The sequence below is a fragment of the Marmota flaviventris genome, chromosome 18 (genome assembly GCF_047511675.1).
Source record: "Marmota flaviventris isolate mMarFla1 chromosome 18, mMarFla1.hap1, whole genome shotgun sequence".
Taxonomy (NCBI): domain Eukaryota; kingdom Metazoa; phylum Chordata; class Mammalia; order Rodentia; family Sciuridae; genus Marmota; species Marmota flaviventris.
The window spans coordinates 51096336-51115319 of NC_092515.1; the positions used below are offsets into that span (position 1 = coordinate 51096336).

At 39.1% G+C, this 18984-nt stretch overlaps 1 protein-coding gene across 1 annotated transcript in view; it reads left to right on the forward strand.

Moving 5' to 3' along the window:
- Hydin (HYDIN axonemal central pair apparatus protein) overlaps nt 1–18984 on the forward strand; it is a 318432-nt gene that overhangs the window by 87618 nt on the left and 211830 nt on the right. Inside the window, exons 10-14 of the mRNA XM_027933192.3 lie at nt 1148–1266; nt 5886–6109; nt 9093–9160; nt 15558–15790; nt 17902–18002. Coding sequence (XP_027788993.3) covers nt 1148–1266; nt 5886–6109; nt 9093–9160; nt 15558–15790; nt 17902–18002 — 745 coding nt within the window. The remainder of the gene's footprint in view (nt 1–1147; nt 1267–5885; nt 6110–9092; nt 9161–15557; nt 15791–17901; nt 18003–18984) is intronic.

Consider the following 18984-nt stretch of genomic DNA (forward strand, 5'->3'; position numbering starts at 1 on the left):
AGCATAGTAAGCATAGAAGTATAGGCACCAAGATGTTAGTAGTGGTTCTCTTTAGAGGACAGAATTATGAGAAGATTTCCATGTACTCTATAATTTGTATAAATAATGAACATGTATTATCTAATCATAAAGTTATTTCCATTAAAAAAAAAAAGAAAACAAAAATCCACTCAGTTATATGCTTTCTGTTGACCCTGGCTCCATTACAGATGTGTTATAATAGATACTGTTAAGTGCATTCCATTACCTTTGTGTAGAAGAAACTTTGCAAAGTAAGGGTCCAGATGAGACCCTCAGACTCAAGTACCTTGCTTCCCAAATCTAAGGAAGACCAATGTGAGCAGTGTCCCTGGGAGCCCCTTGATGGCTCTCATTTTATGAGAAGCATTAGTCTGCGGCCACCCTTCTCTGATTTGAACAAATTGCATCTTTTATAAGAAACTTCAGAATCATGTTAAGAATTGGGTTAATTTTTTTAAATTTCATTTTTAATTGACATAATAATTATTCATATGTATGGTTGACAGTGTGACATTTTGGTATGCGTGTACAAGGTGTCGTGATCAAATCTGGGTAATTAGTATATCCATCATTTCAAACATTTATCATTTTTTTGTGTGTTGAGAACATTCAAAATCCTCTCTTCTAGCTATTTTTAAATATACCATAAATTATTGTCAGTTCTAGTCACCCTACTGTGCTACAGAACACTACAATTTAATCCTCCTGCCAAGCTGTATTTTTGTACTGTTAACCAATCCTTCCCTATCCTCTTCCCCCTGCCTTCTCAACCTCTGATAATCATTATTCTACTCTTTACTTTTATGAGATCCACTTTTTCTGCTTCTGCACGTGAGTGAAAACCTGTGGTATTTGTCTTGCTGTGCCTGGAGATTAAATTTTTTTAATTGTCTTTTTCCTTCTAAAATGTCAGCCTAAATTGCAATATACGCCGTTCCCTAAAGGTGAGACGCCAGCAGTACTCCTGTTTCCTAAAGATAAACCTTCTGTATTGGTTCAATTTCAGTTCCCTCAATGTAGTGCAGGGAGTCAGGACATGTGATTTTTTACCCCAGGTGAGATGTCAAGGGGTAATTTGGGGTGATAAAGCACCATTTGGGGTACCAAGTCTGAATTATTTTTATAGGCCGAGAGATCCGTCTGCCTCTGCGAATCAAAGGGGAAGGAATGGGCCCTAAAATTCACTTCAACTTTGAACTGCTGGATATTGGGAAAGTTTTCATTGGATCTGTACATTGCTATGAGGTGAGCACTACAATCTTTAATGAGACTTCAAATGATACTTACTTTTAAAATTTTTTTTATTTTGTGTTTTTATTTGGTAGAAAGTTTGTTCGGTCACATCCTTTTCCCACTACTTATTCTCATCCAGACCCCAAAATGCAGACTCCTCTCGCCTCACCCTGTTGAGAGAAGCAACTTTCTCAGCCTCAGCCCCCTTGAACTTCACTAAAAGCTAAAAAGCATCAAGCCATCATTTAATTGGTTTTATCCTCTTCGTTTTGTAGATTTCAAAGGGGGAAACCATAAATACATCTTCCCATCTGTTTAATGCTTGTTCCCTGACAACATAAATCCTCCAGATCAGAGGAGAGAGAACTTTTTACATTTTCTAGAATGTCTTAATGAGGCTAGCTGTTCTCTCAGACAGAATTTTCTCTGAATGCCCTAGTCTCCAATCCATGTTTTAAAAAATAGTCATCATGGTTACTAGAGGATACCTTCCCTGCTTTGTCTTCCCAACGGAATAGAAAATGGAATTTTACAAGGTGTCGGACTCATGGGTACTTCAGGGTCAAAGTCACTCCAATGTCACCTTATCTTTAAATTTATTTCTAAAGCACATTTTTACACTATATCAAACTATAACCATTGAAATTTCTTTTAGAAATTACCGAAATCATGTATATTTGTATTTAAAGAGGTTATAAATGTAGTTATTTAATGAATGGCAAGTCATGTTCTGTGTGTGTGTGTGTGTGTGAGATTTCTAAATTTTCCTTACAAAGCTGTGGAAGACAGGCTTTATTCTGCCTATTTTACACTGAGAAATATAAGGCATAAGGTTATGCCCTCAACAACATGGCTAATAATGTGTGTTGAGATAGTTCTAGTGCTTTGACATTTAGTTAGTCCTCAAAAACCCTACAGAGTGGGTTCAATTAGTTCCCACTTTATAGCTGAGTAAGCTGAGGCTTAGGGAAGATTTACTAGTTAAGGTAATGCTGAGTAGATCCAAAAAAAGGTTCAGTAGGTGCTCCTCTCCAGTGGATAATCTGGAACCGAGGTTCCTTCCATCTCCTGCTCAGCCATCCCTACTGTGGGCCTACAAGATTCTGGCCTCACCTGTATCGTATCATGCTGGCAGGAGGGGAAAGAGCATACAGGAATGTACATGAGATTTTTATAGGAGGCGACACATGGGACTTTCATTCACATTCCATTATCCATATGTGACTGCAAAGAGGCTGGGGAATGTGGCCAGGCTGTCAGCAAAAACAAGGAAAGGGGATCAGGAAACAGCAAACCTTGCTGCCAGAGGTCTTAAGTAAGTTGGCCAGTCACACCGCTTGTAAATGTTGTGACCCCCATGTTACCAGTGCCCTCACAGTCCTGCTCTGGGAATAGAAGGCCCTTTGCTGGCCTTTCAATCTATCAGGATCTCAGCCTCCCACTCTCTACCCTGGGCAAAATCCAGCCTACAGCCAGCTCAGCTCTAAACCCTGCCTAACCTGGTGTGGGCACAGTGTCCTTCATCTCTGCATTCTCTAGGGTAATTACAGCCTAAATGGGGTGATGCAAAAGGTAAGCAGAGATGTTAATGTCATGAGGAAATGGAGCATACATAAGAATACGATTTGAATGAAGAAGTCGGTCACAGGAGTGTCAAAAAATGAAAAGTGGTACAGCTATATTCTGCATTGTTCTATGTTGCACTTGAGGGAAGAGTCCCTTAGGTAGAGGGAAAAGGGCAATAGTTCTTATTAATTGGTATTCCTTCTGTAACTCATGCAGTGTGATTTTCCCTTTCATCTTTACAGAAGCCACTCCAAAAAAGGGCCTTTAGTTTTGATGCAAAATAGTTAGGGTTTCCCTGAGTGTAATAATAATTTCTTACAATTTAACAGAAGTGTACTTTAGGCCACTTCTCTCCCCCGAGCCCGCTTCCCCACCCCCACCCCCACCCACCCTGCCAGATTTTAGCAGTAAAGCAAATCACAGCCAGCTAAAGTGCTAGGTGAGGAGATGCATCAGATCAGACAGCTCGGAGAGTGGAGCAGTGGCAGGAAAGGACATGGTGAGGTGCGTCTCATGGGAGTGTTTTGCACTTTCTGCGCATTTAATGCTGATGCCTCATTGCGTCTCTCTTTCAATTTATTACATTACCTGCAAGAGACGAATTTGAATAAGTATTGCCCTTAGTCATTGCTGAGCTTAGCAGATATATAAAGAATAAACCGTAACCCCAAGAGAATACACTCTTCCCCAGCGTAATTAAGAAGGAAAACAAATGGGAGATGAAGTTTTATTATAAATGTTCCCTTCTCCCAGGAGTTGGACCACAAAGGTAAGAGTATCACCAGTAATCAAAAGGCCCCAGAATCATGTTCCAAACTATTTCCTGGATTCTGTGTTTATAAATAGGACCTCCTTTATCAAGAGGTAGGAGAATGACATGCAGATTTTTGAAAATGGAGGAATTGTAAACTGTGACTATATAGAAAATCTGGGTAAAAATAGTACTTTTTTAAAAGCTTTTAACCAAAAATAATAATAATAATAATAATAATAATAATAAAGTAAAAAGAAAAGAAACAAAAAGGCAATTTGTACATTTTCTCAGAGAGAACAGGGAGCCTTCAAGTTACCACTAGCATGTGTCTGTCACTTCTTAAGCACAGGTAAATTCTGTATCCATTCTGCTTAGCACTGGGGACACAAATAATAGCCACTATCACTTGCAAGCATTATTTGTCCGGCACTATTCTACAAATTATGCAAATTAATAAATTTAATTTTCTAGCAGTATGAGAAGTTAATAGCACAGATGGAGAAACTGAGGCTCATAGAAGGTAAGGAGATTGTCCAAAGTTACACAGCCAGTAAGTTAATGGCAAGGTTGGGATTTGAACTCGGGCAGTTTGGCTCCAGAGTCTCTGGCCATAATCACTTTTCTATGTGGTGTCATTAAAAGGGCTAAAGGGTGAAGCACCATCCAGGCTACCAGGGAACTTGGAACAAGGGAGATAGAAAACAAACATAAAAAGATGAGTCAAACAGCAAGCAGCCTTTATTTATGGATTGCTTTAGTGAACTGGCCATCTTTTCTTGGCAGAAGTGGCCATCTCTCTCTGCAGAGGCCACTGACTTTCTTTTTTTTTTGATACCAGGGATTGAACCCAGGGGTACTTAATGACTGAGCCACATCCCCAGCCCTTTTTTATATTTTATTTAGAGACAGGGTCTTACAGAGTTGCTTAGGACCTTGATAAATTGCTGAGGCCAGCTTTGAACTCACAATCCTCCTGCCTCAGCCTCCTGAGCTGCTGGGATTACACGCATGCACCACTGACTCTTTCTAAACTACCACTCTTATTGACACAGCTTGATCGCTGAACTCTTTCTCCTCAGTTTACATCCTTGGTCACATATCCCCTTTCTCTGCCTTGGTCACATAGCTCCCTTCTCTGCTGACAACAATAGGCCTTACTTGATGGGGGCTTTTTCTGGACTGGTCACTGAGTGTGCATTATCTCATTTAATACAAAAGCATTCCAGCTCCTCTAAAAATATTTTCTCACCACTTTGCCACTCCCATCCTCACTTTTCACCACTCATCTTTCCAAGTAGTAATCCAAACTAGTCAACCACTATTTCCTCTGTCCCTACTCAGTCCATTGCAAATATTGTCTTCTTCAAGATCAGCTTATATTGCTGACCTCTGTCTACATCTGAGAATCCTCCTCCCTGGATTCCAGGTTCCTGACATGCCTCACACTTTCCTGCTAACCTTATTAATGTCTCTGTGCCCTTTGTCCTCCAATGCCTTAAGTGCAGGTTGAGAAGCAGTTCCTGTATAAATCAAGAGAGCATGCTGTTCACCCTTGTAGTTATAAAGACAGCATTGATGTGGTGTCTTTGGAGGCTGAGAATATAATGCTGCAGCTGTGATGAATGGCAGGAGATGAAGGCAAGATGCAGAGGACTCAAAATACCTGGGCTGAGCTCTGGCCACACAAAACCTAGTGTGCAGTCAACTATGGGTGGCAACCTGGTTCCAAGAACAGTATCATAGAAAGATAAAACTTCTCTATAGCAAAGCCATTGTTTGCCTAGGAGTCCAAAACAGTTACTGATGGTGCTACAAAGAGAATCCCTGTCATCTGGAATCCACAAGGTCTAGTGTATGTTCTTAAAGCTACATGATAAGCATAGGCTCAGGTATTTCCTGCCCCTCCATTCTGAGTTGCTTTTGTTCTTCAGTATGCCATTTAACTTCAGCCTTCTCACTTAATGGAAAGTGGCTACCTTCCCTTGATTACTTTGTAGATAATATCAACCAAAAAGTGTATTTTAAGACTCTTCATCAATAAAAGGGATTATGATCAGACTTGATAGCATGAGTGTAAGTGAATAACTTCATTTTAAAGAGGAACTAAAAACATCAAATTACTTTCTGGCCTAAGAATTGTATCTTCAAACATTCGAAACATCAAACTGTTCTTGTCCCCCGAGAGCTTTCCTTTGGTTCTAACTCCTGCAACTTTCCCTGTATAGGTGTTAAATAAATACAGCCACGTTTCTTCCTTGAAAGTTGATCTCAGGTCCCTTGACCTTTTCATCCTTGCCTTTTATTGACACAGGCGATACTGTCCAACAAAGGCAGCATCGATGCCCTCTTCAACGTGACCCCTTCAACTACGCCGTTGGGGGCCTGCTTTGTTTTCTGTCCCAAAGAGGGCATCATTCAACCAAGAGGAGTCCAAGCTATCCAGATAAGCTTCAGTTCTGCCATCCTGGGGCACTTTGAAGAGGAGTTCCTGATCAATGTCCATGGGTCACCAGAGCCTGTGAAACTGACCATTAGGTAAGCTACATTTATAACTAATATGGAAACTAACCAAAGTTTTCACTTACTGCCTTCTTGAACTTAAAAACTAGATCACATCTTAGATGCCCATAAATGTCCTTGCCAACGTAAATGCCTCAGCATAATGGAGTGTGTCAGATTTACCCTGATGCTTCTCTAATGAACAAGTGTGATCTATTATACTAGGGATAGAGATCCTATTTGGAGATCTAGTTTTTATGTAAATTTTAACCTTTTAGAATAAGGATTTAAACACTAGTTTCTAGTTACTCTTTGCTTTGGGATGTTTAGATAAAATGAATTATTACAGTAACACCTGATAAAATCATCTTCTCTCCTAAGCTTTAGATGTAATAACAGGTTCTCTAAACCTTCATCTTCATTTTTACTTTAAGGGAAATCTTTAAATGATCTTACCTAGAATGCCTTCAAGCAATGTAAGAGAATCCACTTATAATGTCCTTCAGCCCAGCCTAGACTCTTGCACCTTTTATGCTAGAAGTCTTTTGATGGCTTTCTCAGCTGCTCGTGATAATTGAAAGTCATTAATAGCAGAATTTGTCCTCAGGGGTTTTGAAAAGAAGTTCTCTGTTACCAACCCATTAGGCAGATACACAACTTTGATTCCTGGTACTTTAAAAGGCCATATCTTTCAAATAGAAAGATCATATCTTGGAGACATATTGCTCTGACTCCATTTCAAATCTCCCGGCAACAGGTTGTTAATTACCATGACAGTCTCTTTATTATGGTTGCTGCTAGTCATTTCCTCCACCCCTATGTGCAAACTGAGATCCTTCTCGAAGTGTAACATAGAAAAGAAACAGACACTTGTGGCCTGAAGGATCCTAGGAAAATTTACTGATTTCATGATACCTACTAGTAATTCAGAATCTCAAGATCAGTTCAAAGATGGTTTTCATTTCTTCTAAAAGTCTACCTAAGTGTCCCTGTTATGGACTGAATTGTGTCCCCTCAAAGTTCAAATATTGAAGTCCTACCATCCAGTATCTTAGACTATGGTGGTTCTTGGAGATAGAGCCTGAAAGTAGGTAATTAAGTGAATATGAGGTCATAAGGTTGGGCTCTGCTCAGGTGACTGATGTCCTTTTGAGAAGAGGAAATTGGGACACAGACAAACATAGAAAAAGGCCAGATGAGGGGCTGGGGCTGTAGCTCAGTGGTAGAGCACCTGCCTCACATGTGAAAGGTACTGGGTTCGATTCTCAGCATCGTATATAAATAAAAAATAAAGGTCCATTGACAACTAAAGAAAAAAAAGATTTAAAAACCAAAAAAAGAGAAAGGCCAGATAAGGACACAAGAGAAGACCTCCACCTACAAGTTCTGTTGTTTAAGCTGCAAGTCTGTGGTATTGTATTATGGCAGCCCTAGTTAACTAATAATGACCCCAATACCCAAGGAGAGTGAATGGATATGTCTCAAGGCTTCTGTAGCATGGCCCAGGCAGCCTGTCACAATCATAATCTGATTTTTCTTTTAAGTCTGAAGTTTTATTTGAAATATCCATAAGACTTTTATAGGCTCTTCTATAAAATATGTTTGTTATTATATTAAAAATTGTTATTATATTAAAAACAGTAGCAAACAAAAATCCAGCAACATATAAAAAGGATTGTACATCATGACCAAGTGGGATTCATCCTAGGAATGCAAGGATGGCTCAACTTATGAAAATCAATCAATGTATTACAACATTAATATCATGCAGTATTAATGGAATGAAGTAAAAGACTACCTGATTATCTCAATAAATACAAAAACATCATTCCCCCAGATTCAGCAACCATCATGATTTTAAAATATAAAAAGTCCAACAAAGTAGGAATAGAAGGGAATTTCCTCAGCATCAAAGACCTAAATGTAAAAAAAACAAAAAAACTAAACCCTACTAAACCCTATAAAGTTGTTAGAAGAAAATTTAGGCATACATATGTCTGATTTTGATTTTGAATTAGGCAGTAATTTCTCAAAGCAGCCGAAGTAAAATAGATTAGACTTCATCAAAATATAAAAAGATGTATGCTTCAAAGGTCACTGTCAAGAAAGTAAAAAGACAACCTACAGAATGGGAGAAGGATAGCACAGTTCACTAGCAACAGTAATCCCATCTGCCACCTTGATTCCCCTTTGCCACGTAACCTAACATACTCACAGGTTCTGGGGATTTGAACAAAGACATTTTGGGGAACTATTATTCTACCTACCACCTGAAGTAAGCTAGAAATTGCAGGATGTCTCTATTACTAACTTTAGGATAGAACATCTCTCCAAGATGATGAAGCCCTGCTTCTTCATAACTGTGCTATCCTTCTCCCATTCTGTAGGTTGTCTTTTTACTTTCTTAATAGTGACCTTTGACGCACATATCTTTTTATATTTTGGTGAAGTCTAATCTATTTTACTTTGGCTGCTTTGAGAAAAAGATCAGCATTTGGAATAAAAGGTCCTTCAAGGTCACCCAATCTAGTCCTTTCTTTTCTCTGGAGTCAGAGAAACTGAGGCTAATAGAGGTGAAGTGACTGGCCAAGGTCACAGTGAAGTGGTGGTAAGATGGAACTGAAACAGTTTTATGAAGCCTTGGACAGGGATCATGGTCTCCTTGATGTTTACTATATGATGAACCTATAATTTGTATTTCTTGATGAGTTAATCACCTTACATGATATGTGTCTCATCCAGATTAACTTCATTCTGGGCGAGGTTGGGTGATCTGTCTGCTCTGCCTCTGCCCCATTCCCTGTTAGGAATGGGGTTATAAATTAACCCAGCATCATCATAAACCCATGGTTTGAGTCTTGAAAATAATTTTAGGGCCACTGTGAAAGACTGTCATCTCATAGTTTCCTGGATTCCGTAATTGATTTAATGCCTAGTTATGGTTTTGTCTTTGCCCTCTCTGTGGTTCCTCATCATTACTTTGAATTCATTGGATTCTCTCCCTACTCCCCACTTTCAGAGGCTGTGTCATTGGACCCACCTTTCATTTTAATGTTCCTGCTCTGCACTTTGGGGATATTTCCTATGGTGAGTAATTTTCCATTTTAAGTTTAGAAATTAGATAGAATTTCTGTTGTCTCTACACAGGAGGAGGAAGGCTTGCAAATCATCTCTCTTGCCATTTTTTTCACTAGGCAATAGTCAAGAAGTTGTAGAATTGATCCTTTCTTCCTCCATGGCAGTGGTATTTTGGTGCCATTTCTCAGCTTATGTGAAAGTGGTAGCTGTGTCCTGGGCACTAAGAGCCTTCAGGCCTCTACTGTCTCCCCTCCTCTAGCAGTGAGACTAGTCGGGCACTAGTGCTCTCCTTATCTGAACACTCTGTGCTCTATTTAAATGCAGATTCTGACTTGCCAGCTGTCCAGCAGCCTTTTTGCGGAGTTGCTTGCAGGTTCAAGGTGAACTCAAGTGTGTTTTGATTCTCGTGTCCTATCACTCCAAGTTGAAGGCTCTGCTGTGTTTTTATGTTATGTCTCACTCAGTTGCCTCGCTGAGCTGTTTCTTCCTAAGCTTCCCTGCTAATAAAAATGATGATAACAGCAGCAGCAGAAGCTCCTCTTACTGGCTGTCTTGAGCTTTAGTCACTGCTAAGTGGATTACATGCGGCAAGGCATTTAAACCTTTTAGCAACCCTGCACAGAGTTACTATTTAATCTCTCTAATTAAGAGGAGGAAGCACTGAGCCTTGAAACAAATAACTTCCTGAGGTCACACAGCAGGAGCAGAATTTGTATTTTAATTGTGATGTGTCTAAATGCATGCACCATCAATAAAAATGAGGCAATTATTGAGCCAAAAATTGGTTCTTTGGTGGTGAAATTTTTAAAAACCCCAAAACTTACATTTAACAATGGTGAAGGATCTTTCAAAGTTCAATTCTATGTCCCCCAAAATTTTATTCCTTAGTGCTTAATTGTTCTTATTGGGGAGAACTTAAATCTAATTCAAATCAAATTTAATTAATTGATTTTCTTTGATTTAGCAATTAATTTACCCTTTTTTTAGGAAGTGATAATTAAAAAAAAGATTGAGCAATGATAGTTTAAGTACAGATCGTAATCTGCCCTGTTTTGCTTTGGTGCCTGCCACTTTGTCTTGCTTCATTTTGAGTGGACCCATCTACTGTGAGGAAAAATATATTAAATATTAAAGTTCTATAGAAAAACTTTAATAATAATATCTTTGTCAGTTATTTTACCATTTGAGGGTCATGACAGTTTTCTTTACTCCAAACACATTTATTTATGTATATTATGTACAATGCCCCATGTACATTATATTGCATAAGCTATAGTCTATAGGAAAATCTGTATAAATGAAATAGTATGCCTATTACCATACCATAAAATGGCCAGGTGATTTTTATGAATGTTTATGGTATATTTGAGTGACAGGCTCTTCTGAAGGAAAATGAAAATGATATTCAATTTGAAAATCATCTAGTGGCCAATTAATAGAGGTACAGTCTCTCAGAGGTGACTGGTACACAGTGTGAGGCATATTCACATTCCCAAAGGCCTGTGCAGCCAGATGAACCCCAAACAGTGCACCCTGTGTTCAGGGAGAGGGCTGGGCAATTGGAGCATGATGCAGCACACCCTTCCTAGCACCACGACACCAAGTCCCACGCTAGGACAAGTGGACAACGTGTTCCGTATCATGTCACCCTAGTGGAAGAAACAAACCTAAACAAGCAGTTGAAGCCAGTTACTCCAAGAAAGCTCACACTGATTCTTTCTCTGCAATCTAGTCTATTGTGCAGCTCTAAAATGTTAGCTTAAGTGCTATATACCAATGGCAAGCCAATTATTGAGCCAAAAGAATATGTGAAGTTCTTTTATCTAGACTTCAAGTACTTAAAAATACCAAGGTCCCTTACCTATTGCATTTCAACAGAAAATGACAAAGTGGAAATATGTGCATATATATATGTATATACACATACATAAACATATATAGGCTCAGCAGGATTATTTTATGGTTAACTGATAAAAATTTTAGCTGTATTTCCTCACTTCTGCTTCTCCAGTGAGGTCTAACAGTATTGATAAAATACAAACACGCACACACACGCGCACACACACACACACACACACACACACACACACTGATTTCCTCAAAATGCTACATTTTGCTTCCAAGTCTTTACAATTTCAAGTGAGTATCAAAAACCTTAAATACATCATAAAATAAGTGATTTTTAAAATATATTTTTAGTTGTAGATGGACACAATACCTTTATTTTATTTATTTATTTTTATGTGTTACTGAGGATCAAACCCAGGGCCTCACAAGTGCTAGGCAAGCACTCTACCACTGAGCTACATCCCCAGCCCCAATATAGGTGATTTTTAATGGAGCTACTTCTAACATGAATAGTTAGAATTCTTGTTAGTGTGCTCCAAGTTGAGTGGAGGCCACTAGTGAGTCCCAGGAACAGGTAGCTACAGAAGCTAGACTATCATTGGATAAAGAATGGTAAAGATACGTGAAGCAATATGTTTCTAGCAGAGTGCAGGCATTTTCTTAAATATACCCATGAGACAGATTTTATTTACAAGAAATTATCATCACTGGACAAAAGCTTTTATGGTAGCTTTTTAATTTAAAAATAAATGCATTTATTCAAGACATTCAATAATGTTTCTTTTATTTGAATTCTTAATGCAACATGAGTTGTAGATTCTAGATGCAGCAATTAAACCCCCACCTATCACTTAACTGCATCCACACAGCTTGGAAGCTGGCATGAGAATTACCTGTGAAGTAGATGAACAAAAGAATTTATGGACTTGTGCACATCAGGTGCAGCTAAGAATAGGAGTATTATATAGATATCTAGGAATTAAGCACAACTCAACTCATTGAATTGTGAGAATCCTCCACCTTTTTCCTTTGCCCTCCACTTGAACTCCTCAAACTCTGGCAGTCAGATGTAAAACTTGTCTATTAACAATTCACTAGTGTTGAGAAATTCATGCAGAACATAGCACTTAAAGCAAAAGAGTTAACATATATGAAAGGGAAACAAGAAAAATAGATTTAAAATTTCCAACATGAATCTAATAGGAGTTTTAGGAAAAGGAATGAAAATAGCCCAAAAGCACTATTTGGAGAAATGATAGCTGAGAAATTTTAAAAACAAATATTTGTACTTATAGTGTATAGCCAGATACAGTAATCCAAACATAGAAACATCATAGTGAAACTAAAGAACATTAAAAATAAAGATAAAAATCTTAAAAACTACTGGAGAGAAAAATTACATATAAAAAAAATCATTTGACAAACAGTGGATATCTTAAAACAGTAATGGTACTGGAAGATAGGGCAATGAGGTTTCCTAGTTATTGAGAGAAACTGAGGGTTGGCCTAGAATTCTGTGCTAAAAATTGAGCTTCCCTGAGCAACCTTTTACTCAGAAGGCCACTTCGGACTGCAGGGTCAGTTGTTTGAAAGCTCTAAAGACTTTCATCAGTGTAATGATGTACTGAGCACTTGTTCTTCAGATTGAAAGGGGGAGAGATTCTGAGGGTGGGTGTTTTGGGGGGAAAGCTTCTTGAACTAATAGATGAGTTGGTGTTTTACAATATTAGTTATGTCTACATGAAGCAAGGTTGCCTCAGATCAATGAAAGATTTGCATTCGCATGGGTCTTGTTATTATTTCATAAAGTGAATAGACCATGAGTTCCAGAGGAGGCTCACTTGATCCAAGGCCCATAGAAGCAAAGGCAACACTCTTCACCAAGGAGCTCCAAGAGCCTCAGAGGTCTCGGCTAATTTAAAATCCATAATACTATTTTTGTGCTCTACATTTCTCAAAGATTATAGATTCTGAAATGTGGGATCAAATGGTTAGCAAATGGTAAGATTCTTTGCAATTCTAGTATCAGGTGATATTTCTAAGCAGAAAAATTATAACCTACAATCTCTCAGTCACAGTTGTAGCAGTCACCTTTCTGTATAGGAAGGTTCAAATCCATATAAAATATTTGCAGACACTCAAAAGTGCATATTCTGAACTTTGTGGTTTGGGCACTGTCCATCTCCATTCTCAAAACCCATGTCTCTCTTGCACAGTTTCATAGGGTTCAAGGTAGGAGCTGGTCATTGCCAAGCTTTGTCCCCAGCTACAAAGGAGAAAGTTTCCCATTGATTCTTTTTTAAAATTATATATATATATATATATATATATATATATATATATATAGAGAGAGAGAGAGAGAGAGAGAGAGAGAGAGAGAGAGAGAGCCTATGCAGACTTCTTGAATATATAGACATTCTTTTTTATTTTTTATTTTAGTTATAGATGGACACAATGGCTTTATTTTGTTTATTTGTTTTTATGTAGTATTGAGGATCCAACCCAGTATCTCACTTGTGCCAGGCAAGCACTCTACCACTGAGCCACAACCTCAGGCCTCCCACTGATTCTTAGTCAGAGATTATCTCTTTTATGCTGGGATGTTTGATACAACATTTTGACCAAAGACCATCTCAGATTTGGTGGCATAGTTAGTATGCCAGAGACCACAGGAGTAGACAGAAGATCCCCATCATATGCAATGCTGGTTTTCTAAACCCAAGGGTACATCTTATGTGTCCAAAATGGATTGTGTATATGTGTTTATTGATTTCTGAAATTCTGAATTATTTCTGTGAACAACTACAAAGTGCCACCTGATTTGCATAATGATCTAACCACACATTTTTCTTTGCTTTGTGGAGATTTTTATTTTGCTAGAAAAATTAGGAATCGTTATCTAAAATACTCCACAGATCCCAAAAGTCTCTACACTGTGATTTAATTTTTCATCTCACAGGTTGCTGCATCAGTTAAATACTCTATTTCAGATAGGGTCCATTCTTCAATACAAGGCCATATTCCAAATCATGTATCATCTTTTTAAATAATTATTTTTTGTTCTTTTGTGTGTATGTGTGCAGCCTTACAATTTCCATCTGATAAGTTTTTTTAAATTTTATTGCCAGTGGACCTTTATTTTATTTATGTACTTATATGTGGTGCTGAGAATCCAACCCAGTGCCTCATACATGCTCTGCTGCTGAGCTACAACCCCAGCCCTGCTAGTTTCTTTCAAGAAGTCTTCATAGGGGCCTTTTTAGGTTAGGTAAAATATGTCTGTGGAAGGAGAATTGAACCTCCTGAGAATGCTACCCTCTAATTTATTATTTAAATACTGGGAGGAGTATTTAAATAATACTCCTCTGTGAATCCCTAAATCAGTCATGTTGTTAATTACTCCAAGAAAAGGCAAATACATATTGACTCTTTGTCTACTAGACACTAACTGAAGGGAACATAGATGTCGACAACTGAGGTAGAACTAGAGGTGGAATGGTGTTAGGATTGGGTATAATCAGAAACCTAGAACAGCATTCTTATTAGCAACAATTCAGTCCTTGACAACTAATAGACCCTTTCTTTAGGATTCTTGACAAGTGGGGTATTCCAGATACTAGTACCAGGAATTATTTTAACTAGGAAGTTATAACTGACTTTATTCTATGAAAAACTTCTGGCTCTAGGGAAATAGTCTGGGTAGTGGTTTGAAGACCCATCTGACTCCTGATAGGACCTTCTTTTCCTAGTCCACCCTATATTTGTAGAACATTTAACCCCTAGCTGGTCAAGTAGCATAGAGTAAGATGTCTAGTTTCAAGAGTCATTACTGGGCATGTTCAGAAAAGTCATATGATAATTACCACTGTGAAACTGACTTCCTATCAGTTCCTCTGGAAGTTCCAAGAGAAGACTCTTCAAGAGACCCATTGTGTGTGTGTGTGTGTGTATTATATATATAACATATATAATATATATGCGTATGTGTGTATATATATATATTTTTTTTTCAGCCAGGTTCAAGGTAGAAGAGCAGGGTTTGTATCTGGTAGAGACAAGCACTGTGTTTTCCTGTGATTATAGAACATTTGTATTGTTCTGAAAGTGATCCACAGATACAGTGGCCACCCAGGGAATCCAAAATCAGAGCTCACTTTATTGCCTGCTGAAAGGAAGATCCATATCTTTTAGGAAAGGAGCATGAGTCTCTGCTAAAAATATGTATTCATGCAAAATACACGTCTGCAGCACAACTCAGAAAACAAATAATAGAGGTTGCTTCTTTGGAGAGGCGTGCCAATCAAGGGGTTTGTTTTGTATCTACTGTTTAACCGGCTACATAGTAAATGCATAATAAATATTCATTGAATGAATGAATGAGTAAATAATGAATGAATGAAATCTGTTGATTATGTGACTGAAAACAATATTTAGGGCAAGGTAGAGGTAGCTGTGAATTGTGAACAATTCATTGTAGAAGTTGAGCTGCTAGGGGAGGTTGATGGCCAAAGGAGGCTACGAGGGGGTTTTATTTGGCACCTCGTATTTTGTTTTCCAGGATTTCCTCATACTTTGACTTGTTCCCTCAATAACACGTCTTTGATCCCCATGACCTTCAAACTGCGTGTCCCTGGAGATGGCCTTGGCCCCAAAAGTACCGCATTTTCTGAGAAGGATTTAATCAACAGACCATCTAGGGCTGATGAAGATATACTCACAATGAAACCGAAAGAATTCACCATCACCCCCAACTGTGGCACCATTCGCTCCCAGGGATATGCTGCTATCAAGGTAAAGTGCACAGCCTTCCAGCACACAGAGCCCAGCAGCCAAACTTCAGCAGCCATCAGGACCTTGCTGAGGGCTCTCTATTGTATCCAGTGGCAGTGGGAGGGTGCGTCTGTGAAGTCACATGGAAATCCGGCCCACCGGAAGTAAACCACTGTGGCATGAGAAGCCAGAAACAAACACCCTGGGCAAAGAAATGGGCTCGGCCCAGGTGGATCCGGATTAATCTAGATGCCTCCGCTAGAACAGTGACTTCTAGGTATTTCTAGTGAAACCATTGCTCTAAATAGGTAGTATACCATCAGTACTAATGAAAACCTTTGAAGAATTCATCAATAGCTACATTCCCCTTTCCTTCAGACTTGGGTCCTTCCTACCAATAAATATCCAGACTTATGGCATAGATGGTAGCTAGCTTATTCAGATTTGTAATAGGAATCTGGACCTCACAGTGAACGTGGGTGTGATGTTGCCGTCAGTGCTAAAGAAGTAGACTCATGGAGAGCAGTGAGGAGGCTGCTCATTCACCCCTGACTTCCCCTTGAAATCAGGATAGTGCAGTGCCTTGGTTGTGGTCTCACCGTGCCAACAGCAGAATTAATTCATGATCACTGAGAAAGGTTTTAGCTATCTTGCCTCACTTTGGCTTCTCCGGTGAGGTCTAGAAATATTGAAGGTGTTAAACTGAAACAATTTTATACTTGCTAGGGAAGAAAAAGATCAAGACTTCACAGCTAAAGATGGTAATTTTCACTTTAGTTCCTACCATTGAATATTTAATCCAGCTATCATTTTATTCCCCAAACTTGTTTTTTAATGCTTCTCAAATATCTCACCTCACATCCACTCATCCTGAATCTTTTCTGGGAGTTTTCAGTTCTTTCATGCGCTTCTCCAGAGGTCGAGTGAGTTTTGACGGTATCACCCATCATTGCAATTTATCAGGATTGCTAACTATGACGCTCCTGGTTTTAAAAAAAAAAAAAAAGTACTACTGCAATGGATTGATTTATTTGTTACTTAGTAATGCTCATCCCTCATATTACCTATCTTTCCTTTTGCCTCTGCCAGATGGCACAGGAAGCTTTTTAACTATGCAGCATGTCTCTTGCAGCCTCTGCCACAAGCCCTTGCTCTTCTTCCTTCTCACCCACAGCCTGGAAGTATAAACAAGGGATCATAGCCACCCCCAAGATGCTCTGCTGCTCTCCAAATCCAGCGGGTTCTCTTTGCAAACCATTGACTTCATCTTCACTCTATTTCTCCTTTATGTCCAGAAAAGCTTTCTCTAAGCTTCAATTTTCCCTTCTGATCTGCACTTCAGCCAGCTCTGTGTGGACTCAAATTTGCATCCAGTGATTCCCTCTGCAAGCAAAACAGTTTTAATTAACACTCAATACATAATTTATAGATGGAAAAGCCTTTAACCCATGCAAGAAGCTGTCTTCTAGACTTACAAGGATCTCTTCCAGCAAAAATCATTTTAAAGCAATTAGAAGTTGTAACAAGGCTTTCAAAAGCCTAAATATAAAGTTTGATAGCAGCAAATAAGTTTATAGGATAACATGTTCTGGTTAGATACCGTCCTCACATGGACTTTTCTTTGGAGCTTCCCAATTTCTGCTCTGGTAGTGAATATTGCCAGGGGAAAGGGGTTGATTTCTTATGCCAGTTTCTGCAACCCATATGATGATTTTCATTGATTACAATGTAAGAGAAATTTCATTGTATTTTTTTAATCAATGTATTTAATTGTCATAATCCATATAATCGAGAGGTATAAGGAACACTTTTAATTTCTGTGATCAGTTTGTTTGGCATTTCTCATGCTTCATGGTCGTCATTTCCCTTGCATGGACAAGTAGTTTCTTTGATAAAACCAGCTCAGAAATGAACAGACCTATTGTACTGAAAGTAAGTTTGGTTTCCAACCTGGCCTTTGAACATAGCCAGGGTCCCCTGACCCAGCAATATTACATTTTCAGCTAAAAATATATAGTGCTATACAGCTATAAAGCACTTAGAATCCCCTCCCACCCCGGTGATGAGCATTGTCCTCCCCCAGCTCCTGTCCCCACTGTGGAGGTCAGCAACTTTTCACCTTTCCTTTCCAGGTGACCTTATGCTCCAACACTGTGAAGAAATATGAGCTGGCACTGGTGGTGGATGTGGAGGGCATTGGAGAAGAAGTGCTGGCGCTCTTAATTACAGCCAGGTATCACTTACCTGCTTCCTCTCTTCCAGAGAGCCCTCTGAGCTCAGCAAGGGGCTGCCTCCCAGAAGGCAGCTCGCCTGCCAGCTAGTGAGCACTGGACTTGTTCTGCCTTCCCAGGAAGGGAAACTGAATCCAAGTGACAAAACTTTAGAACAGCAAATGTTTCTAAAGCACCTTTGATGGGGATGCAAAGGGTTGCATGTGTTCGGCCCTGTTTAAAAAAAAAAAAAAAGTGCTCTCCAATGGTTCTAACTGTCAAAAGAGTGTAAGCAAAAAGGGGTTAGCAGGAAGGGAAGATGAGTTGCTGGTTTCATTGTCACCTTCCAATGAAGTGCTCCAGAATCAGGCAGCTGGAAGGCACTGCTCTCTATCCTGCAGTGGAAGATACCTTTAGCCAACATGTTCCTGCTCCTGGACATCCATAAGCATGACTTGACCTGCAGGCTGTGAGGGAGCCCCACAAATAAGGCTCATCTCTTAGAATCAGAACTCCTCAGGACCATCACCAACTTCTTTCTCTTTTGAGGGAGGCAGCAAGGAGCTCTGGAGTCAGGTTAAAACCCTGGCTCTGCCATTTGTTGACTGTGTCTTCCTGACCCAGCTCCAAGCAGGTAGTGTCACCTACTGATGGTGACATGGTCCTAAATAAACTCATGAGACCTCACTTTACCCAAAGCAAAAGTGTCCAGATTAGGGACTTTTAAAGTATATGGATGAAATGCTGTGTATGCAGAAGAGAGAAATTGACTTAGTAAAACCAATAATGCTAATCTGTCAATCTCTAGAATTTAGGTCTCTCATAAATCTTAGGAAGATATACCATAAAGAAGGTACAGATGACTGGTCGGTGGGGAGAGAATAAGTGGCACCATTTTGTGTGTCTTGGACATAACTGAAGGCAAATTCCAACCCTGAAAGAACTAGAATGAGACTTCCCTCTGGGTAGAAGAAGGAACCCACTGAGGTGCCTTGGCTTACTTAG